The 27,859-nt window shown below is 42.5% G+C and overlaps 1 protein-coding gene across 1 annotated transcript; it reads left to right on the forward strand.

The window, feature by feature from the left end:
• Nucleotides 1–2,381: 2,381 nt before the first annotated feature.
• Nucleotides 2,382–27,850, forward strand: igf2r (insulin-like growth factor 2 receptor). Its single transcript, XM_026998238.2, has 48 exons — nucleotides 2,382–2,579; nucleotides 3,093–3,232; nucleotides 4,688–4,803; nucleotides 5,593–5,691; nucleotides 5,842–5,974; nucleotides 6,303–6,414; nucleotides 6,508–6,607; nucleotides 6,879–7,038; nucleotides 7,269–7,458; nucleotides 7,695–7,798; nucleotides 7,929–8,084; nucleotides 9,202–9,348; nucleotides 9,471–9,758; nucleotides 9,888–10,038; nucleotides 10,132–10,309; nucleotides 10,671–10,786; nucleotides 11,120–11,279; nucleotides 11,882–12,058; nucleotides 13,512–13,613; nucleotides 14,002–14,103; nucleotides 14,353–14,527; nucleotides 14,712–14,885; nucleotides 16,403–16,546; nucleotides 16,634–16,812; nucleotides 16,908–16,995; nucleotides 17,408–17,611; nucleotides 17,707–17,837; nucleotides 17,988–18,091; nucleotides 18,177–18,304; nucleotides 18,643–18,839; nucleotides 18,975–19,101; nucleotides 19,377–19,508; nucleotides 19,615–19,880; nucleotides 20,646–20,858; nucleotides 21,130–21,180; nucleotides 21,311–21,409; nucleotides 21,498–21,656; nucleotides 22,095–22,293; nucleotides 22,472–22,624; nucleotides 22,735–22,975; nucleotides 23,490–23,626; nucleotides 23,727–23,844; nucleotides 24,117–24,263; nucleotides 24,437–24,621; nucleotides 24,824–25,010; nucleotides 25,144–25,290; nucleotides 25,416–25,485; nucleotides 25,595–27,850. The coding sequence occupies exons 1-48, from the start codon at nucleotides 2,458–2,460 to the stop codon at nucleotides 25,958–25,960; spliced, it is 7,374 nt and encodes a 2,457-aa protein (XP_026854039.2). The 5' UTR covers nucleotides 2,382–2,457; the 3' UTR covers nucleotides 25,961–27,850.
• Nucleotides 27,851–27,859: the final 9 nt, after the last annotated feature.

The following is a 27,859-nucleotide window of genomic DNA, read 5'->3' on the forward strand; positions in this document are numbered from 1 at the left end:
TAACACAGAGTATTAACCACTACACAATCACGGCTCTGCACTTGTGCCGTGGCTCCCATCTCATCTATATTGTCACCAATATGTCAAAAACCTATCCCGTCTGGTTGGCTGAGGCCCCAGTTTCTGTCCTCCCCTCACCTTCTAGCTATGTAATGCCCTCTCAAGTTCCACTTTATCAATAGTGTAGCAAGCACAGCAGTGTGCTCTTGTTCCCTCTCTTTTACAGTTCAAACCCTTTCCAAGTTCTGTGGTTTCCTTTTCAGTTGTCTTTTGCTTCCTTTCTACACTCCCCATTCCTGCTCCATCTCATCTGCAATTGGGTCCATCTGGGAACTCCTACTCATCTATAGCAACCACCAGGAGAGCATTTCACCTCTGACAACCCTGCTACCCTCATTACCATATAAATACACAGAATGATTACATGGAAAGAAGAAACACCTAAAACTAATAGACAAAATGATGGTGATATCATCCTCTATGTGGTCTTTCTTGCTCCATTTGTGTTTTGTCTTTGCAAAGTTTGGCTTTTCCTGAATTGGTTTGTGTTTATATGTCCATTGCAATTAGTGACTAAATAATAAAATAATAAAAAAGTGATTCAATGATTATGATGTACTGTGTTTTCACACATGATGACATGGGATGATGATGGAGTTCTGATTGGTGACTCCAGTGTTTAAGAAAATGAGACAGGTATTTTCCCCATGAGAACTGAATAGTGTAATGAGAAGTGTATGCAGTTTTGCAAAATAAGGGCAGCAGAACTACAAATTATATTTAATCAATAAGAATGTATTTATAGTTGTGAAGAAATACTGTATGACTATGGGATTTTAGCATAAGGCATCAATTTCTTGATGTATTAATTCAGTTACATTGTGTATCTGAATAAGGAAAAACTGTAATCTAACACTACAGGACTGCTAAAATACATCTAGGTATTTCACTGACAGAAAAGGTGAAAAAGAGCATTGGTTGACAACCACAAATCTTGATGCAAACAGTATGGCGATAAAAAACGTGCTTCCGTTAATGACGTGTAATGTCACTAGTAGTTGACAAATCACCTCGGTTGTTCAGCATCCTGTCACTAGGTGGCGTGAGGAGCAGATGAATCGGTTACTGAGGCTAAAAAAGCTAACTTAAATAAAAATTCGTATCTTGATACAATACGGGTAACTTTCTGCGAACGTGCAAATTTTAAAAGCACAAACATCAGCAGAAAACACTGGCAGGATTCAAAAAGCCGTATTTCTGTTTGTCTACACACTATTCCTTTCTCTCTTCTACATGTTTGGCCTTTTCTTTTGGAGGGCAAGGTGAGGGGTAATTGCAATATACATTTATCACTGCTTGGGGCATTGCAGCAAATGTGAAACACACTGCTTGGGTGGGAAACGCCGCCAAGGAAGATCAATGAGACTTGTGATGATGTATTTCTTATTGTGTTTAGCTATTAGTATACATGTTTCTGTTCATTTAGGTCACTGGACGATTTGAAAATGATTTAAATGGGGTCCTATCAAAAATCAGTTACGACTTTCGTAACTGCCTAAACCTTCCAAGCATTTAATAAATAAGATGACTTCCATAATTATAGAAACCCAACATTTTTGTAAATAAAATAGATCAACTTTTTATTTGTCGAGATTGCTTAAACACTTAATCCCCATGATTTAATTCCTGCATATGTCCCCGGGCAGTCAAGAATTTGCAGGATGTATTGAAATGCCATGTTTACTGCGTAATCCACTGACAAATTTGCCAAGTAGGCAAACTGCAGGGGTCCAACGGGTATCCTGTAAAGTTCTTCAGGTTGATCAACTCCACTGAAACCGACTTTCAAGGGAAAGTAGGTAAAATGACGCCATGCGCTAATTAGCGACGCCATTGTCTCGTATTTTGCATACTGCATGCGTAGTGCATGATGGTGTCAGCCCTTTACATCTACTTGTTTTTCTCCAGTCTGCTCACATATAATTTAATACAGTCGAAGGTACAATAAAGATGTTGTCATTTACATATCTTTTCTGTCTCTGTTGTCAGACTAGTATGAAATAGTGACCGAAACGCGGCCCATTAACACTACAAGTTGCTAAAATTCTGTCCCGTTCATCTTCCCTGCCGTGCACTGAACAGACTAGACACGGTGAACCGCGCCTCTCGCTCACGGGGCAGAAATGGCGACTTTCTTCTATGGAAAGTTTGAGCTGAAAAGTTGGTAGATTATAAAAAGAAGGTGTTAAACGGACCTGAAAAGTTATTAAAACTATTGACCGAGACGCTAAATGTGCAATATTGTAGGGATGACTCAAGCTAGCAGTACCACGTGACCTCATGTGTCTCTTCATCATGTGATGCTGGCTGCTAGTTCCTGCAACGGCAGTCAAGACTTGCTGTATCATGTCGGACAACGCACACTAATTTATTTTCTTGGAACATTATACGGGCACGATGCGTGCGTCTAACTTGGCCAGAGCTTCCCAGATAGCATTTGCTGTTTTCATTTTCATACTACAGTGGTCTCTCGCCCAGGCTGAGTCCGCTGGTAGCCCGTGGTATCAGGATCTTTGCAGGTGAGGTTGGCGGATACTCAGGCAAACACGGCTAGCTAGCTTGCGAATACGACTTCTTTGCAAGTGCATCTGCCGCGGACTTGTTTGTGCGCATAAAGATGAGCGACTTGATGGCTGTAGCAGACATGCTATGAGTTGTAAGGGCACGTCAGAAACTAGGCCAACTGAGCTGAACTTATGTTAAAAATGTTCGCAGTGTGCTAGCCTAGCCTAGCCAATCTCGTGACTAGTATTGTTCGCTTCCCGGTGTATATATTTATCGTTTTGTCCTCTTACCTCGATATTTAACGGCCTTGTACGAAACCATAATACAAGGTTGTTTATTCATACGTGGCGGATATAAAATCCATAGAGGAAAGGACACGTGATGTGATCTAAATGACTCAAAAATAATGCTGAAGTGCGTGTATGATTGTCACTTTCCACAAGAACATAATGCTTTATGTTACACATATCTCATAAACGTAAAACCGACATTCTTTGTCATGGTCACTGTTTCCATTTTCTACATAGCTACAAATGGGAGGCTATCGACCAAGACACTAAAATGAAATACACTCTGAAGCTGTGTCTTTCGTCTCCGAACACAGACTGTGGAGAAAGCACAGCTGTCTGTGCACAAAATCTCATCACCAACAAGAGCCAGTCTGTGGGTAAGTGCAATATAACATAGCTTTAACAATCAGAATCAGAAGTATGTGCTGTACAAAAGGTGATGATATACTGGATTTATAATATTTAATTTTTAAAAACATTTCCAATACAAAACCTCTGGAGTTCTTTTTCCAGTTTGAATGGTGATAGAATTTCTTGGCATGTGAACACAAGGCCTTTATCTTGAAATATTTTAGACTTATTTCTGATATGGAGTTAATGTAATCATGCAGAGGTGAACCAAATAGGTCTGGATGTAGTACCTTCCCAAGGGTTCCACAATGACCAACAACATTTACACTACAGGAAATGTAAATAAATATGAATTAAAATTATTAATACCTTTAGGCCTACTAATGGCAAGTAGGATATCCACAGACGACACTCTTGATTGGTTATTTAGCCAGCACTTCTCTGTGGCCTGCCTCTCTCTCTCTCTCTCTCTCTCTCTCTCTCTCTCTATATATATATATATATATATATATATATATATATATATATATAAAAAATTGTTTAATATGAAAAAAGGTATCTAGTGAACAGCAGGGTTCATTTTTAAAGTGATTTTCCAAAATCTCGCCAAAGTGTAGTGCTATGAAAATTGTTGACATGGCCTACAGTGTAGCTACAGTGGGTGATCCAGAGTAGTTACAGCCACACTGGCATTAGCGATACACTATGAACATCATTTGTACAGGTTTAAGTTGAATACACTGACACTTTTCACATCACTTTGTTTGTAATTCCTGTAGCTTGTACTTGTATTGTACTTACGGTGTTTGCCTTTGGTTTTATGATCTTTGCGTTGTTGTACTATAAGTAGGTCATAGTTATCACATAGCCGAAGTGTTCAAGAATGCTGTACAATTAGAAATACCTATTCAGCAGCTAATGAAAGGGTCTAAGCTGTATATTTGACAAGTGTTTTTGCCTTTGATGAGCGGATTGCAAATGATGCTACATTGGCTCACTTTGCACATAAGATGGTGAAGCACTGTAGAACTGGAAAGAACTGTTTGTGGACCTCTGTATCAGGAAGTAAAAAGCTGTCTTCCAGTCTCTCAAGCCATGCATCTGCCAGGCCAAAGTTGACTCTAGATGGCATATTTACTGTACATGGTGAAATCCCGCCCTGTTGAGTGGGTCACGTTCCCAGGCTCTCTGTTCCCCTGGGTATTGCAGTGTCAGACTGTTTGCCTGGATGGCATTATAGACCTATATAACATTTTACTAGAACTGTGTTTTGTGATGTGCTTGAGCAATGGGAAGACATTGATTAATGTTCTTTGATATTCACTGGGAAACTTGAGTCATTTTCAAGCAGTCCAGCATGCCTTTTTTAATTTCATTTATTTCTATGGTAGCCAAGAGTTGTAATAATTTGGTAATTGCTAATGTGTAAAATTATATGCAAGAAATGTACAATGTAGAGTTTTGTTCTGTTGTTGGTCTAGGTGATCTCTCTTTGCAGACATCCTCTGATTCTGTGTTGACTTTCAATGGAACTCGGAGCTGCCAAGATGAGAACAAAGTTCAAAGCAGCATCACTTTCCAATGCGGCAAAACGATGGTAAGACCCAGAAAAGCAGCGGCTAAATCTAAACCTGCTAACGCAGTGGTTTCAGTATTTATTAATTTTTTACTTCATCTCCAGTAACACTGAGTAAGAAATTACACAGATGGAATAATACAGCTCATCATATTCACAAAATGAAACTTGATGCAGCTGATTTTATTTCCTGCTCCCAAGGCACAAAGCTAGATCATAAACCAAGTGCCTGTGTTTGACCGGGCTCTGAAAACTTGCCCTTTGTTACAGAGATAAAAGATTTTGCTGATTTAAAAAAAAAAAAAAATAATAATTATTTAAACACCCAAAGCAGCAGGAGGTGGACTTCTCCCAGATATCTCAGTAATCTCCTAATGAACTATAGTAGAACAGCTGAGGAAACCCAATGGCTTTTGTTTAAACACTGTGAAGTTGCGTGTCGTATCTCGTGTCTAAAGTGCAGCAAAAGAACAATCTTGTAAGTTAAAATGCACACCATATTAACTTACCAAAGCAACCAGTTAGTAATCACATGCTGATAGTATATCTGCTTGTAAAAAAAAAAACAAAAAAAAAACAAAACAACCAAAGCTGATTTCAGCCTTCATTTGACTTCTAAGACAGTTGAGCAACCATTTGCAGGAACAATGAAAGGCAGGAAGTGGTTCACAGCAGATGGAGTACAACATTTTTTTTCCAAATGGCACAGCTTCCTTTTGCACTAGTTCAAGTCTTGTGTGCAGTTTACTAATGGTAGTGAAACATGCAGGGCTGCAGTTTACTCATTAAAAACATGCCTTTGTACTAAAGGGGACTCCAGAGTTTGTCACTCAGTCACAGTGCGTGCATTACTTTGAATGGAGAACATATGCAGCCTGCAGAAGAGAGAAGTTCAAACCACATGTGGAGGTAAATGCAATACTAACATGGAAATATGACTGAGGGAAATTATTGTAATATTTATATATGATCTCTATACATATATATTATAAGATTCAGGTTCCTCAGCGTAAGCTTATGATTCATTTCTTCGCCTCATTTTTTTGCTTTGTCTTTAAGGTGCCCTGCTACGTGCTTGATTCAGATGGGGAAAAACATGACCTCAACCCTCTCATTAAAATCACAGATGGCTACCTGGTTGATGACGCTGATGATGATGTGGACTTTTATATTAATGTTTGCAGAAGTTTGAGTGAGTTGGTATCATAGTGTTGGCTATAATAACTGAGCTTCATTTCGGCGTCCAAATTGGCACTCTGCTGAACTTTGTTTGTTTGGACTCCTGGTCAGATGCTTTGTAACATTTGTGTGGATTCTACCAACAACAGCTGTACTCTTACCATCTGCTACTACTTTGAGCTAGGTTCAAGATTTGGTGGTTGATTTACAAGGGTGGTGGGGGGAAAAAGATGCTAAAATCTTTCTGAATCTAATTAGAATTTGTAGCTTCTTTGTACTGTTGTCTGAGCTGTGTTAGCAGCTAGAGTCCACAGTCATGGATCCCTGTCATTTGTAACTAGACCAAGCAGAGGGCCGGTGTCCTGGAGACTCCGCTGCATGTCTGACGAACCACATTGGGTCCTTTAGCATGGGAAGACCAAACAAGTCTCTGGAGCTGATCTCTAAAGACAGGTAGGAAGCCACGGAGGCAGCTGTGCTCTCTCCAAGCTTGAACCCGTGTCAGTATCACCCAAGCACAGAATGACCACAGTGTGTGCACGCCAGGTTGAGGCTGCAGTATGAGAGCGAAGCTGAGTATGAGCTCTGCGATGGGCACAAGCCTGCTGTCACCATCACCTTCCTCTGCCCGTCTCGCAGACAGCCGGTAAGAGCCCCACTCATGCACTGCTACTCACTAAAAAGGCTCCACCCATACTCTGGCCCTCCCATAGAGTGCAAATTGGGTCCTGCCCACACTTTTAATACACATCAAGTTGTGTTCTGTTTATTTAGTTAGATTATGTAATCACCAGATGAATCTAAAAACACCAGGTGCCAATCTAAAAACAGTATTTATGAAATGGCATACGTGCGTATTTATGAAGTGACATCTGTTATTTATGTCTTGTTATAAAACGAACACCATTTCTTCTCAGGGAAGTGACCCCAAGCTGACTGCCAAGACAAACTGCCGCTTTGAGATTGAGTGGGTGACTGAGTATGCCTGCCACAGAGACTATCTGGAGAGTCATGACTGCAAACTGACAAACGCACAGCACGACATTTCCATCGATCTCACACACCTCACACACAGCTGTAAGTCACCATTACAAAGCAGCAGGTTGTGGGTGGGTGAGAAGAGTCAGAGATTCAACCAGTGAGTTGTTCTCAGAATTTGAGCAGATTGTGAATTGAACCAGTGTGGTTGCAGAGTAGACATTTCCTGATTGAGCAGGGTACTACTCAGACATGAATGCAGTCCCTGCCAAATTGTTTCACAGTTCATTTCACAGTTAATCCCACTTTTCTGTCTTTGTCTTGTGCAGCTGGAGATGACCCCTATATGGCTGAGGCCATCAGTGGGAAGGACAGATATTTATTCTACCTGAACGTATGTGGAGAGACCAGAGCTGGCGAGTGTAAAGATGATGACGAGGGTTTCATCTCCTCCTGCCAGGTGAAGAAACCTGAAGACGTGGCAAAGGTCACTGGGAGATCCCGGAATCAAACACTCAGGTTGGCCAGCTCGCTGTCCCCCATTTACACGGCACTTTTTGGAAGCGGTGTAAAGTCATGTACAAGCAGAAACGGGATGGAACAACAATTAACAAAGCAACAGGAAGCGTAAACGGAGAAAATAAAATAAGCATAATTAAAACGTCCAAGAAAAAAAGGGACCAATATGATACATTTGCTACGATGGCAGCAGCTGGGAGGCTGAGCAGTGTGTAAAGCGGTCTCTTCCCTGACAGGTACTCGGATGGAGATCTGACTCTCATCTATCCAGGAGGAAGCAGATGCAGCTCAGGCTTCCAGCGTATGACCATCATCAACTTTGAGTGTAACGCGACTACAGGTAGGATGATGGTGTGAAACACGCACACGCCTTCTGTCTCACCTTTTCATTCATACTTGTTTGGTTAAGTTGTAACATCTGTAAAATTTATGAGTTACACAAAGCGGCTTTGTATTTGTTTCCCTACTAGAGAATGGCCACCCAGTATTCACAGGCGAGACGGACTGCACGTATTACTTTAACTGGCAGACAGCTTATGCATGTGTGAATGAAAGCCAAGATCTGCTGTGCAGGGTCACAGATGGCAAAAAGCGCTATGACCTGTCCCCTCTCACACGCTACCCAGGTGAGCCTTTGAATTCATTAAAGTGTCAAGTTAATTAATTAACTAATTAAAAAATTTATTACATTGCATTTGTTTTCCTTTTTGAATATATGACCGTTAAACATAATTTCATTATTAATATGGACATTTTATATAACAAGAAAGCTTTCCCACAGTTTTCTTCTTGCAACCATTGTGCCGAGATCAGAATGTATGAATTCTAAAAAGACATTCTTCAACAGCAGGACACTTCCTATAAGCAAACACCAATGCCCTATCTAAATCTCAGATCTTCTCAGGTCTTTCAGAGAGGTAGGCTTGTGTTCCTGAAAATGTCCCCAGGGTGGAGGGACTGTCTAATCCTGTTGCTCAGCTAGGACATAAAGGGAGTGATGTACACTTTTTGTGATTTGCCAGAGAGTCTGCTTGGCATGCAGGCTTCAGTAGATTTTGCTTGTGGAATTACCTGCACATGGATGTGATGTAAATGAAAGGAGGAATGATTTTGATCAAGTTTTTATTTAAATTTAATTAGCCTATGTCACATATGGGACGGTAGGTCTGTTGAATTATAACTTTTAAAATTCATTATAACTAACGATAGGTGCACTGACTCTGACAGTGTAACTTATTCTGTAGTTTGTATTAAGAGAGCTAGCTGGTTTATCTTTAAACAGTCCTGGAGGGCAACAGCCTGAATAATTGGCTCAGGTATTAACTGCTCTGCCTCTGAATGCCAGCAGCGGTTATAAAACGCGCGATAATGTAGTCAAGAGCAACAGGGATAGCTATGTACATCTTACTTCCAGTGTCCTATTTTGCCATCATATACACATGTTAAACTTTAAATCTGAAGGCTATATGGCTAACACCAAATAATATGATGTTGATCTTTTCATTAAATGTCATAGTCCTTGAGACTGGAGATTTGGATTGGACATAATACATAGCATACCAAGAGAACTCGGGTCTCTGTTGCGGCTGCCTGCTGATGTGATGTAACTGTTACTACAGTCGGCCTGTGAGAATGTAAAAGGCTTCCTTTGAGAGTGTTTCCTGGTGAACTATGGGTTAATGTCTGACAACTTGCCTCCTATTAAATACTCATAGACGTTTAAATCTGATGTTTACCTTGCAGAGTCTGATGCACCGCAGAACTGGGTAGCTATGGATGCCAATGCTCCAGAGTCTGATAGAAAGCACTTTTACATCAATGTATGCCACAAGATTATCCAGCAGGAGTCAAATGGCTCATGTCCGGAAGATGCTGCTATATGTGCCATAGGTAAGCACAGCACGTAGCTCCTTTTCCGAAATGTATGATGTCATTTGTAGTCCCAGTGGCTGTGTTGTTAAAGTTTTGTCTTGGTTGACAATATTATATTAATGCAAGCTCTCACTCCTCAGGGAGGGACAAGTCGATCAGTCTGGGTAAATTTCTGTCATCGCCCCGAAAGGACCCTCGGGGGAATGACATTAGGCTCATATACACGGAGGGAGATCCATGCAGGAAGAAAACAAAGATTAAATCCATCATCACCCTGAAGTGCAAACCTGGGGACATGGAGGGTGTGCCCATCCTGAGGAGTGTGTCCAGCGATGGCTGTGTGTATGAGTTTGAGTGGCAGACTGCTGCTGCCTGTGTGCTCACCAGGGCAAATGGCGATAACTGTAAAGTGGAGGACGCCACTGCAGGTAGAACCCCTACCTGTATCAGTTATCCTGCCTGCCAGCATGCCGGCCTGTATCTCTGACTTTTTGAATGTGTTTTTTTGTGTCTGTTACAGACAGTATGTGAAGGAGTGTTTTTTTCTGTGCTTCTAGGGTTTTCTTTTGACTTGACCCCACTTAGCAAGGCAGAAGGAGGCTACTATAACGTATCCAATGACAATTATGATTACTTCATAAATGTCTGTGGAAGTGTTAAGGCTGGAAATTGTCCAGAGACTGCAGGTGCCTGTCAGGTTGACAAGAGGCAAGACCATTCTTCATTTCAATTAAGCCTAAAGGTGTTTTTCACAGAACATGTAGAGCTGTTCTTCTGAGAGTTTCTGTTCTCATTCTGCAGTAAGGCTAATTCGTGGAACCTTGGCAAGTTTAACTCCAGGCTGTCATATTATGACGGTATGATCCAGCTGGACTACCTGAATGGCACTCGGTACAACAACAGACAACACACACAGCGATCCACACACATTTCATTCCTGTGCAACAGAGAGGCGGGGCCAGGCAAACCTGAGTTTCAGGTACTGTACCTATAAAAAGGAGGTAGAGAAACAGGAAGAGGGGTGCTTATGTGTGCTGTTAGTGCTGGCTAAGCTGGTTTCACAGTCTAGCTGAATTAATACTTTTCCCAGCAAGATCATAGATAAGCAGTTTTCTTGTCAGTTTTGCACATCTGCTCCATAGGCGCATACTGGCTTTTTGCATAATTTCTGTCCTAGTCCTTATACCACTGCCGTTATTATTATAAAATCGGCTTGGTCTTAGTACTAAGCTCCAAATTTTTTTTTATTTTATTTTTTTTATTTATTTTATTTTATTTTTTTATTTTTTTTATTTTTTGAAAACCAACTGATCATCCTGGTTGTAATCTGTCACACCCAGGTTGAAGATGAATTTACCTACAACTTTAGGTGGTATACCTCTTACGCCTGTCCTGACAGACCTCAGGAGTGTGTGGCGACTGACCCTGTTACCTTCCAGCAGTATGACCTGTCAAGGTGAACTGGTTTTCAAACCAAGACACACAGCTACAAAAAGACTCTTTGGTCTTATTAATTTCTTCAGAGTATATTATTAAGCAGAATTTTTAACAGAAGCTTGCTATTCTTCAAATTAATTGCATTTCCTCTACCCTCTGATCTGTTCTATTCATTTTTGAGTGTGTTTTCTTACTATTTTTCTTATTTTTTTTATTATTTTTTTTTTTTTTTTTTTTTATTTTTTTTTTTTTTTTTTTTTTTTGGTATTTGGCTATTTTAGTATTCAGCTGGGATGGTATTAAGTCATGGCTTTGTAATGAGCAACTCGTTCTTTTCCTACTAATCCCACAGTTTGTCACGGTCAACTGGGCCCAGTAACTGGCAGGTCATGGATCTGTCTGACCCCAGGAACCTGAGGAAGTACTACATCAACGTGTGCCGGCCTCTGAGACCTGTGGCGGGCTGTGACCGGATGGCCTCCGCTTGTGAGATGAAATACGAGGCAGAGCAGGTTGGCCAAGTAGCAGCGCTAGCACTCAGCCCTGCGTGCTATGATGAAGCGTACAGCATTGTCTAGGTTATGCAAGTCAAGCCAGGAAACTGCCCCTATTGTGAACTGACAAAGAAGGGGAGGTTCTGCTTATATACTGTGATGGAGTACGGAGAACAGGGGAGAAACGAGACCTTTGTGGTTTACATTTGTGGTATTTAGCTGACGCTTTTATACAAAAAGCACTTCTGACTGAATTCAACTTGGGCAACTGAGGGTCTTTGGGCCATGTTCAGGGGGCCAACAGTGGTAACCTGGCAATGCTGGGGCTTAAACTGGAAACCTTATGATTACTAGTCTAGTACCTTAACCACTAAGCTACCTCTACTACTGTGTTTTGATTGGATTTACTGAAGCATTCATTAAAAACGTTCTAACTAGCACTGGATGATTGTAGAAGGCAATGATGCAATGAGAATGATACCAGCCATAGTATTTCACCAAACTTGAACTTGGATCCAGTTTGTGACTCCTTAATAGTCTACTTTGACCACATTATGCAAAGACCAGTTAAGCACAAATGCCATAACCCATTACATGTTGTGCATATGTTACTCTTACAGGGGATGTTGTCAGAAAAGGTGTCTGTCAGCAACCTGGGCATTGCTAAGAAAGGCCCAGTGATCCTAGAGGAGGACCAGCTGTTGCTGGAGTACACCGATGGGTCAGCTTGTGAGGCAGACGGGGTGATGACCACCTACACTACCCGTATTCACCTCATCTGCTCAAGAGGACCTGTGGTAAGGACCAACTAATTCCCTTGGCGGAGTAGTTCTGCAAAAGTGCTCTGAGTGCCGAGCGGTATCTCACATGCGATGTACACTGATCAGCCAAAATATCAAAACCATTGACGGGTGCAGTGGTTATTGCATTGGCATTTGTCAAGGGGTGTGATATATTAAGCAGCAAGGCAACAGTCAACCTTGAAGGTGATGTGATTTGAAAGCAGGAAAAATGGGCAAATGTAAGGATTTGAGAGAGCCACAAGAACCAACTTATGATTGCTAGACTGGGTTAAAACATCTTCAAAATGATTGGACTTTGTGGGTGCTTCCTGGCATGCAGGAACCTGGTATACAAAAAGTGGTCCAAGGAAGGCTATCCCGTGAACCAGCAACAGGGTCATGTGCGGCCAAGGCTCACAGGTGCATGTCGGGTGCGAGGGGTACCCCACTTGTTCTGATCCCACAGAAGTGCTACTGTAGCACAAATTCCTGAAAAAGTTAATGCTGACTACAACTGAAAGGAGTCAGAAACTTGCTGCATAAGGGGCTGCTTAGCCACAGACCAGTCGGAGTTCGCACATTCTGACCACTGCAGAATGTGCTTACAGTGGGCACGTGAGCATGAGAACTATACCATGGCACAGTAAAAGAAGGTGGCTTGGTTTGATGAATCATGTTTTCTTTTGCATTATGAGGATGGCCGTGGTTGTTTGAGTCTCTTATCTGGGGAAGAAATGGTACCAGTATACACTATGAGAAGAAGACAAGCCAGTGGAGGCAGTGTGATGCCCTTGGCAGTTTTCTGCTGAGAAATTGTGGGTACTGTCATTCATGTGGATGCTACTTGGACACGTACCACCTACCTAAACATAGTAGCAGACCAAGTAAAACCCTTCATGGCAATGGTATTCTCTAATGGCAATGGCCTCTTTGAGCAGAATAATGTGCTCTGCCATGCTGCACTAATTCTTCAGAATGGTTTGAGGAACAAATTCTTGAGGAATGGTCTGATCCATGGAGGCCCCACCTCACAACTTACAGGACTTAAAGGATTTGCTGCTAGTGTTTTGGTATCAGATACCACAGGACACATTCAAAGGTCTTGTGAAGTCCATGCCTCGATGGCTCAGCCGTTATGATGGCACGAAGGGAACCTACACAATATTTGGTAGGTGGTTTTAATATTATGGCTGATTGGTCTATCTGAATCAACTTGAGAATAATAATGAGGCTTTTATCAAATTTATCAAACTCTTGGGCTTGGGCTCTCTGACCCCATAGGACTACGTTTCTGAAGTAAGCTGGTATCCCCTGAATGTCATAGATGCACCTTTTATCTTAAGACATACTGATTTACATGCTGGGGTGAATGCCTCTAAACTGTGCCATCTTTATCAGAACAAGCTGTTGAGTTTTTGATCTAAGTGTCAGTTTGCCTGTCATTCTCTTTGGCCCATATGGCAAGCAGTCTTCTGGTCCACGATTCTTCACAAGTCAGAACTGCACCGCTAACTTTATATGGAATACTGAGGCAGCTTGTGCTATCTCAACCACTGTAGACACCAGTCACGTGAGTACTCTGTATTCTTCATGTATATTGCTATTATACTTGCAAACTTGTACTGGACTACAAACTTGTGTGCAAAAATTCAATATCATGTAATGCGAAGTGGTGCATTATGTAGAATTATAGTGCATCAGACTCTGGGCAGGAAGTGTGTAACAGCAAATCTGAGAAATAAAAGAATCAGGAGGTGTAATAACAATTAAACAGTACAAACTAATGTGGTGCAGAGAATTATAAAAATGTCCAAATAGAATTCGCACTGTCACAGGAATCCTTGTGATACCCTTTACATAGAATAGGCATTTAGAATAGGTATCCTACTTTTACCTTGTAATGAAACCCAAGAACATTTTAATTTGTTGTTGGTGTGCGTGTGTTTTTATTTAAATAGACCTGTTCTCTGAGGGATCCGAACACAGGCTTTGAGTTCAACCTAAATCCGCTGGCCTCCAAAACAGGATACACCACTACTGCAAATGGAAATCAATTCATTGTGAGAGAAATATACTTTTTTAAATTTGAGTCTGTTTTTTTTTTTTTTAAGAACACAAACATTTGATCAAATTTGTTTATTATATTTCTGAGCAGGTACAGTAAGAACAATAACACAATAACACTTCCTACTTGACTGCTAATAACAGTGTATCTCTAAGTGAGTTACAAGATCTCAAAATAATTTCAAAAACATGAGAAGCAAAATGTGTTGCAACATTTGTATTGAGGTCACTTGTAACTTGGCCAGGTGAACATCTGTGCGGGGGCTCCTCAGTGTGGATCAGATGCACAGAAGACCATATCGGGTTGTCTTCTGGAGGACGGCAAGCCGCATAGTCCTGTAGGCGTGGAACAGTCCCTTCAGCTCTCCACTAGTGGCCTTCTCAGCCTCACGTACAAAGGAGAGCTAGACGAAGAACTGGGTGGGTTCATGCTTCACATCAGAGCTGTGTAATACAAAGTGATTACACAAGTGTCGTGGCAACCACAGTCTTCTATCAAAGTTTCTGCCGTTTTGTGTTTTCATGTCTGGGGGATTTGTCTCTTGTCTGGTCCCTGCTCAGTCTCACTAATGTTCCCCACTGAACTGTCCCTCTTATGCTGCAGGCACCAGAGCCACCTTCACCATTAATTTTGTGTGTGACCAGAATGCCTCTACGGGCTCCCTGAAGCTCATTCGGGAGGAGATGGGCACGTCTGAGCACGTGCAACACGATGTGCTCTTTGAGTTCTCCACGGCTCTGGCTTGCAAGCCTGCACCTGTGGATTGTCGTGTCATTGGTAAGCAAATATTTTTCTTTCTTAGGTATATTATTTATAGCATTTACACTGCCTGGCCAAAGAAAAGGTCTCGCACACTAATATTGCGTTGGACCGCCTTTATCTTTGATTATGGAACGCATTCGCAGTGGCATCGTTTCCACAAGCTTCTGCAATGTCACATTTATTTCTGTCCAGAGTTGCATTAATTTTTCCCTAAGATCTTGTATTGATGGGAGATTTGGATCACTGTGCAAAGTCTTCTCCAGCACATCCCAAAGATTCTACGTGGGCTTTAGGTCTGCACTCTGTGGTGGCCAATCCATGTGTGAAAATGATGTCTCATTCTCCCTGAATGACTCTTTCACAATTTGAGCCCGATGAATCTTGGCATTGTCATCTTTGAATATGCCCGTGCCATCAGGGAAGGAAAAATCCATTGATGGAATAACCTGGTCGTTCAGTATATTCAGGTAGTCAGATGATGTCTTTGGGCACATAACGTTGCTGAACCTAGACCTGACCAACTGCAGCAACCCCAGATCATAGCACTGCCCCCACAGGCTTGTATGGTAGGCACTAGACATGATGGGTGCATCACTTCAGCTACCTCTCTTCTTACCCTGATGCGCCCAACACTCTGGAACAGGGTAAATCTGGACTCATCAGACCACATGAACTTCTTCCATTGCTCCAGAGTCCAATCTTTATGCTCCCTAGCAAATTGAAGTCATTTTTGCTGGTTAGCCTCACTGACGAGTGGTTTTCTTAAGGCTACACAGCTGTTTAGCCCTAATCCCTTGAGTTCCCGTCGCATTGTGAGTGTGGAAATACTCTTACTTTCACTATTAAACATATCCCCGAGTTCTACTGTTTTCTCTACAATTTGAATTCGCCACATATTTAAGTGATCGCCAATCACGATCATTCAAGATTTTTTCCAACCACATTCCTTCCTCAAAGATGATGTTTCCCCACTGTCCTTCCGCTTTTTAATAATGCCTTGGACAGTTCTTAACCCTATTTTAGTAGTTTCAGCAATCTACTTTTTTTTCCACGACCACAGGATGTCTCTTTCGACATGGTTGTTTAACAAATGAGAAGCTACTCACTGCATTAGTTAGGGTTAAATAACTTGTTGCCAGCTGAAACATAATCACCCATGCAGTAATTATCCAATGGGAGGCTCTTACCTATTTGCTTAGTTAAATGTAGGTGGTGACTTTTTTTTTTTTTTTTTTTTTTTTTTTTGGGGGGCCAGGCAGTGCATTATCCTGGTAGTCCCAAAGTATTACTCTCCATTATGGGTCGACTTTTTAACCTTTCTTTCCTTAAAGTATCTTCCCTCGTTAATGTCTAATTATTTTATTGTAATTTAAAATACTCATTTTTAATTACTAACATTAGTTCAATTAGCATTTAAGGTTCTACTGTTGGTTATCTTTTAATGTTTTTCTTATTATCACTACTCTGCTCGGCCTTAATGTTGAGCTTTTGAAGATGGTTTTCTCATCTGACCTCTGTGGCTGTACTTGCAGACTCTCAAGGCAATGAATATGACCTCAGTGACCTCAGTCTAGACAATAAAGCCTATCTTCCCTTGGACACATCAGAGCAGGCCAAGTCTCAGAGGTTCTTCATCAATGTGTGCAAACCCCTGCCTTTTACTGATGGCTGCCCCAGTAAGTTGATTTTTCACTGTAACCTAAAAGTGCTCCATTAAAACAGTAGAAGGGAAGGGAGCAGTAACAAATGTTTGTCTTTGGCAGTCGGACTCATAGGATCATGTGGGCAGATTAATGGCAGAGGTCTGAATTTGGGCTATGTGCAGTCCAGCCCTCAGGCAGCCTCTGATGGCTCCATCAGCATTGTGTATTTGAATGGAGATAAGTGTGGCCCAACAGGCCGATACTCGACGCGTGTGATTTTCCAGTGTGACGACCGCCCTGTAAGACTTCAGCTCTCCTTTCATCTCCACTCTTCTAAATGATGGGTTTGAAATAGCCATTCATTTTCAATTTTTTTATGCCATTATGTTTGAAGGGCTCTCCCATATTCGATCGCAAAGATGGCTGTGAATATGTGTTCCTCTGGAGGACGTCAGAGGCTTGCCCTGTGAAGAGAGTGCAAGGTGAGCAGAAACACTATCTAATGCTGTGTTGGTTTTTTTTGTTTTTTCTTTCAAATGTTGCTTCATTACAGATTGCATATCTATTTTTAAATTTTAATTTCATGCAGGTGGCTTGAATGAAGAAGAAAAATAAGTTTGTCTTGTTAATAAACAGTGCTTAATATGACCTTTACTCTTATGATTTGTAAATGATAAAAAGCATAGTAATTATTTATTTCTAATGCAGTTGTCATTTGTAATGTATGAAATTTTATTGCAGATTTACAGTGATGACTCTATATTACATTTTGAAAAGTTGTCTGCTTCTGTGTAACCTACTTTCTTCCTGGCATAGTTTGCTGAAGTCAAAATGTGATGTCATTAAGAATAAGAAGCTCCTGTGTGAACTCGGCCCTGGGTTTGTTTCCTCTAGGTGAAAACTGTACGGTAAAGGACCCCAGGAGCGGCTATGTGTATGACCTGACGCCGCTGTCTGGAATTAACTACAAGGTGAAAAGCGCACAGTACGAATATCACTTCGCGGTGTGCAGCCCCATTCAGACCTCAGTCTGTAAACATGGAACGAGTGAGGCTGTGTCCTCCTGTCAAGTAGAGGGCACCAGTCACAGGATTTCTGGTCAGTAGTTTTTGTTGTTGAACCTAAGAATGTTTTACAGACAAAGAGTCTTTTTATTGGGGACCACGTTTCATGCTTCCATTTTCTTGTGACAGGGATGGTCAGTCAGGACCTAACCTTTGATGATGGAGTCATCATGATCAACTATACACATGGAGAGACCTGCCACAAGATTTATGAGCGATCGACGGCCATTCTCTTCTCCTGTGACCACAGCAAGAATCCAGTATGTTGTTTTTGTTGCTTTTGTTTGGTTGGTTGTTTTTGTTTTTTTTTTTGGTCATAGGTAAACTGCTGCCTGCTACAGTAGGTTCTATCATGTAAAATTTTTTTTTTTTCAATTTTCTTTTCTGTCGTCTGTGTGCACTCACCACAGGGAAAACCAGATTTTATTCGGGAAACGGCAGACTGTACCTACCTGTTTGAATGGCGCACCGCTTTGGCCTGCCCCCCTTTTAAGACAATCAGCTGCTCCTACAAGTGAGTGGCCATATTGTTCATGATGTCACATCTGAATCGTGTATCTCTTTGGGCTCCCGACGGTGACAGTGTCTTGTTTTTGCAGTGATGGTTCTGGTCACTCATATGACCTGTCCTCCCTGACTCAGCACACCACTAACTGGGTGGTCGCAACTGGGCAGAAAGATCAGCGCTACTATATCAATGTATGCAAGTCCCTGGTGCCAATGAATGGTGAGTACCAAGCTAGAACTAATGCCCAAGCCACTGTCTGGGTTAAGCCTAGTCTAGACTGGTGCTCTGAACTATATATTTCTAATGTTGAATTCTGATGTTATACCGTAATAATATATTTTACTTAAAACTGGGGATAATATTTTTCTGGAAAGCTAGATCTTATGTTCGAAAGTAGACCTGCCCTCTTCACTGGCAGTTTTTGTAGATCCAGCTCTTTTTAGTGTTTTCCATTTTTCCATGTGTAAATCTAGAAATCTGCATTGGTCATTAGGAAACGTGACCCAAGTTGAGAACGTGTGCGTCTGCCTGTACCTGCGTGTGTCCATGTGAGTCAGGTTTATGGGGCTGTCCAAGCAGCGCTGCGGCATGTCTGAAGAACGGTGAGCAGTATTTGAGCCTGGGTGAGACGCAAGCTGGCTTGCAGTGGGAGCAGGACGTTCTTGTGCTGAAGTACACGGACGGGGCTGCCTGTCCAGAGGGCGATCGCAACAGGACCACCATCATCCGCTTCAAATGTGACTATGACAAAGTGGTGAGACCCTCTTCGTAACTAGAGTACTGACGTTTTCTCACGTGAAGCGCACACACAAAGCGGTAGGCGGCTAAATATTGCCATGAGAACAGTGCGCCACTGTTCTGTGAGTAACGCCCATCAGTGTTTCCACAGGACTCTACGCCCACTCTTATTACTGCACTGGAAGATTGTGTCTACAGCTTCGTGTGGTTCACAGCTGCCGCCTGCCCACTCAACAGCACGCAACACGGAGACTGTCGAGTCACCAACCCAGCCACAGGTGAGTCAGCTCCCCAGGCGCCTGCTTCTCACCATCCCAGGTGTCTGGTGCCCTGCTCCTTTGCTCTTTTCTGGCTTCCAGTCGGTGTCTGCTTCATTTTCTTGGACGCCCATCGTGAGCTTATATGGTCACGTGTCAGTCCTCAAAGCGACCCGTTTAAATCACTGAAAAATGTCAGTGTTGTGAACTTGTTACAGCTCTCGAAAATAAAGGCAGCTTAAAATGCATGCGATGAAAGGCTGTGTACGCCATGTCTGTGTTCCTTTACTCTGCAGGGCATCTATTTGACCTGAATGGCCTTACCCGTAACGGTGGATACACTGTGTATGATGGAGTGGACCCCAGGAAGATGTATCGGCTCAACGCGTGTGGGCCAATAGACGACGCAGGCTGTGTTCCTGGAACAGGTGACGGCAAAACAAAAAAGCTACGGTTGAGCTTTGTCTCGCCATAGTACTCAACACTGCTTCATAAAGTGACATGTGAATGCTGAAGTTGTTGTCTGTGCTCCAGGGGTGTGTATAAAGGATTCCAGGACGGCTTTGAACGGTGGTGTGGCCAACAGGAAGTTGGTCTATAAGGACCAGGTGCTGGAGCTTACCTATGAAGGAGGAGACGCGTGTGCAGGCAACCCCTCGCTGAAGCACAAGAGCACAATCAGCTTCGTCTGCAAGTCTGAGGATGAAGGCGGCAGCAGCAATCCCGTTCTGGTTGTCTCCGACAAGAACACTTGCACACACTACTTCTCCTGGCACACCCCTCTGGTCTGCGAAGAGCAGGTATCAAGGGGGCACATGGGAAATGTAATGCTGTGTACTTTTGATGTTTTCCCTGTTCTCTAAAACATCTGACCCCCCTCCCCCCCAATGCGGAATTCAGAATTGGTTAATGAATTGATGCAAGGTATGTTGCGGGAGTGAAAATTAAAGATCTACATTTGGAGCAGCAGTCGCCAGGACTGGGGCTGAAGATGATAAATGGGTGTCTTCAGTTCATTTGCCTTGTCTTTGCTGCTTCAAGAGTCGTGTGGCTCTGTTGCTGATTGCATATGATAACTGATGTCCCAAATTGCCATAGACACATTGCACAGTATCGAAGCTTACAGAGAGAGATACAAACGTAGTAAGGCTCAGTTGTGTGGTGCATTATGCTTTGGGGCGTGTGGTTAATGTACAATCTTTTATTTCTTAGAATCTCTCCCAAATGAACTTGAGAGTAAACGAGATTGCTGACATCTGATTTTTGTGTTTTAAAAAAAAAAAAGTCAGTTCATGCCCCTATGAGAACACCCATATGTTCATACCTGTATCATTCTTAGACCACTTCTGATTAATTTAAACCTAAAAACTATACATTTCTCAATTGAATTAGTTACCCAATTTTAATGGTGAATTTTTAATTATTATTGTTATTGCTGCTATCATTTGATTTTTATAATAATACATTACTTCTGTCTGATTGTATACAGAAGCTCACCAAACCTCGCAGCTAATGACCCACATTCCGTGCTGTCTCTCACACGGAAACGCGCTCTATGTTTTTAGGTGAAGTGCTCGGTCTGGAATGGAACCATCCTGCTGGACCTGAGTCCTTTAATTCACCTGAACGGGTACTACACTGCAACAAATGAGGATGTGCACAAAGAGAACTCCCCTGACTTTTACATCAACATCTGCCAGCCTCTCAACCCTATCCCAGGGGTCGCATGTCCTCCTGGAGCTGCCGTTTGCATGGACCCTGCTGATGGCGACCCAATAGTGAGTTGTTTAGATCAGTGCTGCCTAGCCAGGATATGGAAACAGAGGTTCTTTACTTTTGCCAGGCAAATTTAGTGGGGCTGTTGGTAGAAGGCACATATCTCTGAATCAGTGCCTGTGAGTTTCATTTAGTTGATTTACGGATCTTACAAAGGCTTGTTTCACAGGTTGGGCTTTGATGTGTGCCTGACTGCCGTGTGCAACTACAGTATGATTTTATAGTGAGTCTCCTGTTTCTCTCGGTAACAGTACTCGTATCCTCTCTGTACAGGACATTGGACGTGTCACCAGTGCTCCCACGTATAACGCTGCTAAGGATGGGGTACAGACAAAAATATAATTTGTCATTTTTTTCAAAGCTTGTTTTCACTCAAGGCTTTACTGATTTCTTGTTTTGTATGTTCCTTATATGCCACGCGTATTTCAATTTATTTCAATTCTTCCTTTGCTAGGTGGAGATCTCTTTTGCCAGCAGAACACCTTGTGCTGCTAATCCCAAAATTAACTATACCTCCATAATCATCTTCACATGCCAGAGAGGCACAGAGCTGGTGCGAGCTTTTCTGACCATCCATGTTCTGTATTAAGCCGAGTTCTTTGCAGAGCTACAGAATACGAGGTGTTCTCTTTTGAATGCAGGGTTCCCCGGTGATGATTCACCATCAAGGCTGCACGTACATGTTTGAGTGGGCCACTCCCGTGGTGTGCACTGAGACAGTCAGTGCAGAGGGCTGCAAGCTGAACGTTTCCCAGCTGCAGTACACCTTTGACCTCTCACCTCTGTCAGGGGTCATGCAGGTAACTTCTCACTTACACACTCAAATCCTTTCTCAATCCATTTATAGAATGTGTCTATAAATGTACTTGTGATTTTTTAATTAATTTTGTACAGATGGTGTGATTGGTTTATTAAACCACTATCTATATAACTTATAAAATAGGGGTGGAAGTTATGTACCATTTTCTCTTTATACATTTTTATATAGGGTGCTCACATGCAAAAGGTCTTCCACATGAAGTCATTGTATTTAATTCTGTAATTTGCAGTTTTTGATTTTCTGTGCCTCAATCAGCATTATCAGCTTCATGCAAAATGTTATTCATCTTTTATGACTATGGGCTATGAAGGTATTATAATTATGACCCCTTGTGAGTTCTAAAAAACACCGTCAGGATTGCATGAAGCGTGTGCGTTCCATTCTCCGGCCTTTGAGCTCACCCTGCGGTGTTCTCTAGGTTCGTGCCAACTCCGGCTTCTACAAGATTAACGTGTGCGGGGCTGTGACAGACGAGGCGTGTAGGAACAGCCCAGTGTGTCTGTTCTCCGGTTCCTCTGTCTCCTCCTTTGGCATTAGCAAGGCCATGAACCTGAATTACAAGTGGGAGGAGCAGGCTGTCATCATGCAGTATGGAGGAGGAGACTCCTGCCCTCCAGGTCAGTCTCCGAGCTAGGCCTGCACAACAAACTTCATAATCCCAGAGGTCCCCCTCTACGTTAACAAATGTTGTTGTAGTTCACTTTAATATTTCCCTCATATTTCTGCTACTTGTTAGACCTTCTGTATCGCTGTTACTGCATTGCCCTTGAAAGAGTCCTCGCTTCCTTTTTGCAGTGACTGTAGATGGGGATGTGTGTGTCTTTCCCTTCATCAACATGGGCAAGTCCTATTCAGAGTGCCTGCCCAAAGCTGGGAGTAATGGCAGGAAGTGGTGCGCTATAACATCCAACTATGACAAAGACAGGAAATGGGGTTTCTGCTCCAATGGTGAGACGTCATGCTCGTTTCTTTTCTCTCCCTTCACCGACGACCATTTCGAAGTGTGCTGTTTTCGATGCAGTTTGACTTGCTTCAAGGCACAGTGTCGCATTTTTCAGTGACGGCCAAGAGGCAGTCGTCCATCTTGTTCACTTGTGACCGTGCGGTGGGCCGGGGCCTCCCCCAGCTGCTGAGTGAGACCCAGGCCTGCTCCAGCACCTTCCAGTGGCGCACCAGCGTGGTCTGCCCCCCCAAGAAGATGGAGTGCAAGCTGGCCAGCCATCACCAGACCTATGACCTGCGCACCCTCTCCTCCCTCACCGATCCCTGGAAATTCACCAGCAGAGACAAAAGTGATGCGTATGTACATGCTTTTCTGCATCTCTGTATAAAGCTCCACTTCTTATATAGATTTTAATTTTTTATATATATATATATATATATGCGCTTTTATCCAAAGCTACTTACAATTATGACTGAATACAACTTGAGCAATTGAGGGTTAAGGACCTTGCTCAGGGGCCCAACAGTGGCTTGAACTGGCAACCTTCTGATTACTAGTTGAGTACCTTAACCATCGAGCTACCACTGTTTTTCCAGTGTTTTAATGCCTGTAAAATGTTTTCGTTTGCACTCTTTGAATTTAGTTGCCAGTTAATTCATAATTTATTGATATCGACCTAGTGTATGTACGCTGAATTTCAGCTCATTTTGATGTGGCGTGCATGTGCTGTCGATCAAGCTTTCGGAAATTTATTAGGGTCATCTTAAAAACTGACCCAAGCACAACACTGATCACCATCATATAGCCAGTGTCCTTTCAGCTTCCATAAAGACGTACCAGGTTTTGCAAGCATGCGGCCTGCTCTTGCAGGTACTACTTGAACCTGTGCCAGGGGACCCACGGCGGTCTGACAGACTGCCCAGAGGGAGCGGCCATGTGCCGCAGGCACTCGAGTGGGAGGACGGAGACCCTTGGACTCGTACACACACAGAGCATGCACTTAGCCGGTCAGCTGTCCTTGCACGCAGCTCCTCGCATCTGCACTGTAGTGGACCTCAAGAAAAAAAATCTAAAAACCTCATCTCTCACCTCCCCTCCTTCTTCCAGATGGAAAAATCCAGGTGAATTATAGCATGGGAGACGCTGTGTGTGGAAACAGTCGCCGAGCTAAAACCATTGTGCAGCTGTTGTGTGGGAGTACTGTGGGCCACCCCAGACTCTTGCGGTGAGTGTAGTAAACTCGAGTGACTCGGTTGTGGGTCCAGTCATCCCAGTTCCGGTCTCTAAAGCATTTTTAATGGAGAATTCCCTTTGGTGACTATTTCATTCAGACTAGGATGGGACTAAGCCTGGAATAAAATGACCCCAAGTACCATTTTACATTCCATTTACCTATTGATGCTTACCCAAACCCAAATGTGAGCAGGGTTAATGTTTACTTAAGTAAGGCAGTTGAACTTTTACCTGTGTGTGTGTGTGTGTGTGTGTGTGTTTTAGTGATGACATGTCGGTATGCGAGTTCTGGGTGGAGTGGGAGACACGTGCAGCCTGTGCCATGAAGCGGGAGGAAGTGGAGATGGTTAATGGTACCATTAAAGTTCCAGAGACAGGTGCCACCTTCAGCCTGGGAGCCCTCTACTACAGGTCTTGTTGTTGTTTGTTTTTCATATAGTTTTATGGCAAATGTACAGTGCCACACTGTTTTTAATTCTGGCCTCTTCAAGGGAAATACAAGTAATATAAACAGAGCTTAAGCGGCTCTCCAACAATGAGTTATAGAGCTCTTGAGAACTCACTGTGTATACTTCAACTTCCAGCCTTCATAAAGCCAGTGGAGACATTCGGGCCAACGGCGACCGCTACATCTACCACATCCAGCTTTCTGGTATCACAGACAGCTCCTTGGCCAAATGCAAGGGAGCTAACATCTGCCAGGAGAAGAGGGACGACACTTACTGCAGGAGGATCGGCTTGCCCAGCAAGGCCAAGTACTACGTTAAAGGTGAGATCCAGGCCTTGTAGGGCACCTCTCAGAATTCAGCCAGAATTTACTATTGGGATGTGTGCCAGTGACCCCGAAAGGCACTACCAAGCGCACACGTTGCATCTGTGCCCACAAGAGGGGCTGATTTTGAACTTTGTGCATTTTTGTTTTGTTGTCATTAGCAGCGCTTTTGGTTAAAATGATGTGGTGACGTTTTTAGGGGACAGCCTGGACGTGCTGGTGCCATCCGAGTCTCAATGTGGCCGTGACAAGTCGAAGACAGTTTCATCAGTCATCCTGTTCCACTGCAGCCCGACGGCGGGGGAGGGCATCCCAGAGTTCCTGCTGGAGTCAGACGGCTGTCAGTACCTGTTTGTGTGGCACACCTCCACAGTCTGCAATCTAAAGTAAGTAGCAGCACTACCTCATAGGTTCTTTCCTACGTATTTTAATGACATTTGAATGCATGAACATGCAATAGTTTCCGATATTGGTTTGGGTTGACATGCTGTATGTGATTCCCTCTCATTTGTATTGTAGTTCCGTGAGTCGGGAGGCTGACGAACAGAGTAAGGACAGTGTAGGGTTATCAGGGCGGAGCCAGGCACTGGGGGCAGTGCTTAGCCTGCTGCTGGTCGTGCTTACCGTGTGTCTCCTTACTCTACTTCTACACAAGCAGGAGAGAAGGTGGAAAAAACCCAAAAAAATCCAAAGTTTCAGTTCTCTTCCATTATGGTCACCTTTTTACCTTCACAAAAAGCTTTATTTTAGAATCTCAAAATTTATTATTATGTTCTTGACTCTCATTTTAGGGGACTTTTTATGCAGAAAGTCACAAGCTGCTGCAAGAGAGGCAATTCAGTGTCCTATAAGTACTCTAAGGTATCAGTTTCACACAGTACATAACACATTGGTATATTCTTATTTTATCACATGGCATAAAGTCCTTCTAGGACTAGATAAGGCTCAGAACTTATGAACTGTGTGTCAGGTGAGCACTGATGAGGATGGCTGTGAGGACGAGATGGAGTGGCTGATGGAGGAGATCGAGGCTCCAGCACAGGCGCCTCGGGAGAATGGACACGTCACCACCAAACCCGTGAGTGCTGACGCCCTGCGGTCCTTCTCCCTGGACGAGCAGGACAGCGAGGACGAGGTGCTGACCGTGCCGGGCGTCCACATCCGATCAGGATCTTCTCGGCCGCGGGTCACCCAACACCACGGAGGGAGTGACGAGGACCTCGTAGGGCTGCTCGATGACACAGCGAGTAGGAACACATCTGGATTTGGCAGCAAACACCAGAGGAAAACACAGCCAGATCCCGATGATAGTGACGAGGACCTCCTCAAAGTCTAAGAGCGCTCCACTCCTCTCGGACGTCTGAACGTCTCTCCCATCCGGCTCCAGACGTTTAGTTTGTTTTCTTTCTGGTTTTCTAAAGGGAAATCTATTTATCTGTCGGCTGTTTACTGCAAAGTGTTGAAGAGCAAATTTTTACGTCCATTCGACAGCCAACACCTTTGCGGTGAAAAGTTGTTTTGTTTTTTTGTTTTTTGCATCGTTTCATTGTTTATTGTTTCTGTCTGTTTTCTGTGGTTTGAGTTGATTTAAATCACAGAGAGGTTTTTCTTTATGATGTGAAGTTCTCTTAAGTCATACGGGATGATTTGTGTTCTGTTATTTAATGATTTGGGTATATTATTTTTCTTTTACCAGCTCTAGATCTCCCTTAGTGGCAGGATTATGTGAGCAGTAACAAACCAGTGTCCTGAAAGAGTATTTTACATGTCTTTAGTCACAGAGGGCCATGAAGGAAACTTGTACTTAACATTTTACAGATTAATTTTTTCCATTCAACTGAAAATGTTCATGAATTTCTGCGATACTTGCCTCATACATGAAGCTGATTAAAAAGAAGAAGAAGAAAAATGCACCTATGCTTCGTATTTGCAGTTGTTAAGGGCAACATGCCTCTGAAGCAAAAACTATTTATTGAGCAACAGGATGTTTCCTGTATTGCTTTAGCTTCCCTTTTGCCAAATGCTTTACATATCCCTTATACAGAACACGTGCACTCGGTGTATATACATTTTTGTGCCATTAGAGGCATGACACTGGACACCCGTCCCAAGCTGATGCCTTTCTTCACTTCCAAGTCCAAAATACAGTGGCTCTTTATTTGACCATATTACAATCACAGTGTGATTGATTTTTTTTTCAGGGATTTTTATTTTTTTTTTATTTTTTTTTTTATTTTATTTTTTTTTTTTAATTGTTGGATTAATTTCTTTGCACAGCCGTGATTTATTATAATATAGATGCATACACATGAGCTTATGGCACCCAGTTGGGTACAATGCACTTTGATCTTTTTTTTTTTTCACTGGAAGAGTGATTGTTAAATGGTGATGGCTCAGTTCCAAATGTACACTTTTTTAGGAATTGCAATGGAAAGGAAATTGGTCACCTGAGAATGTCCTTGGCCTTACCTCTTATTTAAAGACTTGAGACTGTGATGCATGTTTTCGTTCCAGACTTATCCTGTTCTTTTCGATTTTAGGCACAATTCTTAATGTACTTTCTGAAATGTTGATATTCTACATTCATAAAAAGTCATGCAAAATCAGTTTGATCAGCAATGGTTCAAATAAGGCTTTCAAATAAGATTCTTAAAAGATGATGCATTTCTACAGTGACCACTGAAAACAACCTCCAGTATTGAGTTCCATTGACTAATATTTCCTTAAATAGCTCATTCTGACATGTTTCTATGCATTCCTCACAATTATGATACTGTATGTATCATACGGTGTGTGGGTGTCATGACTTGACATCTTCAAATAAGATGTTCTAATGATGGTTCTTCCTATATGTAGAGGAAGTCGATGAAGCTCGGTGTCCTCTGGTCAAACGTCGAAGGCATTGGGTGTTGGCATCACTAACTCCTTTCTGTGCTCCTAAGAATATATCTGCCACTCTTGTATGCATGTAAGCTAGGTACATCTGTCTCTTATTATTGTTTTCTTTTTAGTCACCTGAGTGGAAGAGCCTGATCCTTACTGATGGAAGTAAGGCTAAGGTTCTGTGATTAAATTTTGGGTCTGAATTGTTCTGTCAGATGCTTTATTGCTTTTCGTGTTGGTATTTTTATTTTGTTTGGTTTTTTTTTGTATTTAAAAGAAGTTAAGGCTGACACTTTATTGCATTATTTCAATAAAATAGCTGTAAAAGCATTTTGCATCTTCAGTGAATGCT

This window comes from Electrophorus electricus, chromosome 3 (assembly GCF_013358815.1).
Source record: "Electrophorus electricus isolate fEleEle1 chromosome 3, fEleEle1.pri, whole genome shotgun sequence".
In the NCBI taxonomy this organism is placed as follows: Eukaryota; Metazoa; Chordata; class Actinopteri; order Gymnotiformes; family Gymnotidae; genus Electrophorus; species Electrophorus electricus.

Excerpts from the sequence above, each read along its gene's own strand:
- igf2r (XM_026998238.2), top strand. The coding sequence starts at position 2,458 with ATGCGTGCGTCTAACTTGGCCAGAGCTTCCCAGATAGCATTTGCTGTT. Across the intron at positions 5,975-6,302 it reads TAATGTTTGCAGAAGTTTGA|ACCAAGCAGAGGGCCGGTGT; the intron begins GTGAGTTGGTAT and ends ATTTGTAACTAG. Across the intron at positions 24,622-24,823 it reads GGCCAAGTACTACGTTAAAG|GGGACAGCCTGGACGTGCTG; the intron begins GTGAGATCCAGG and ends TGACGTTTTTAG.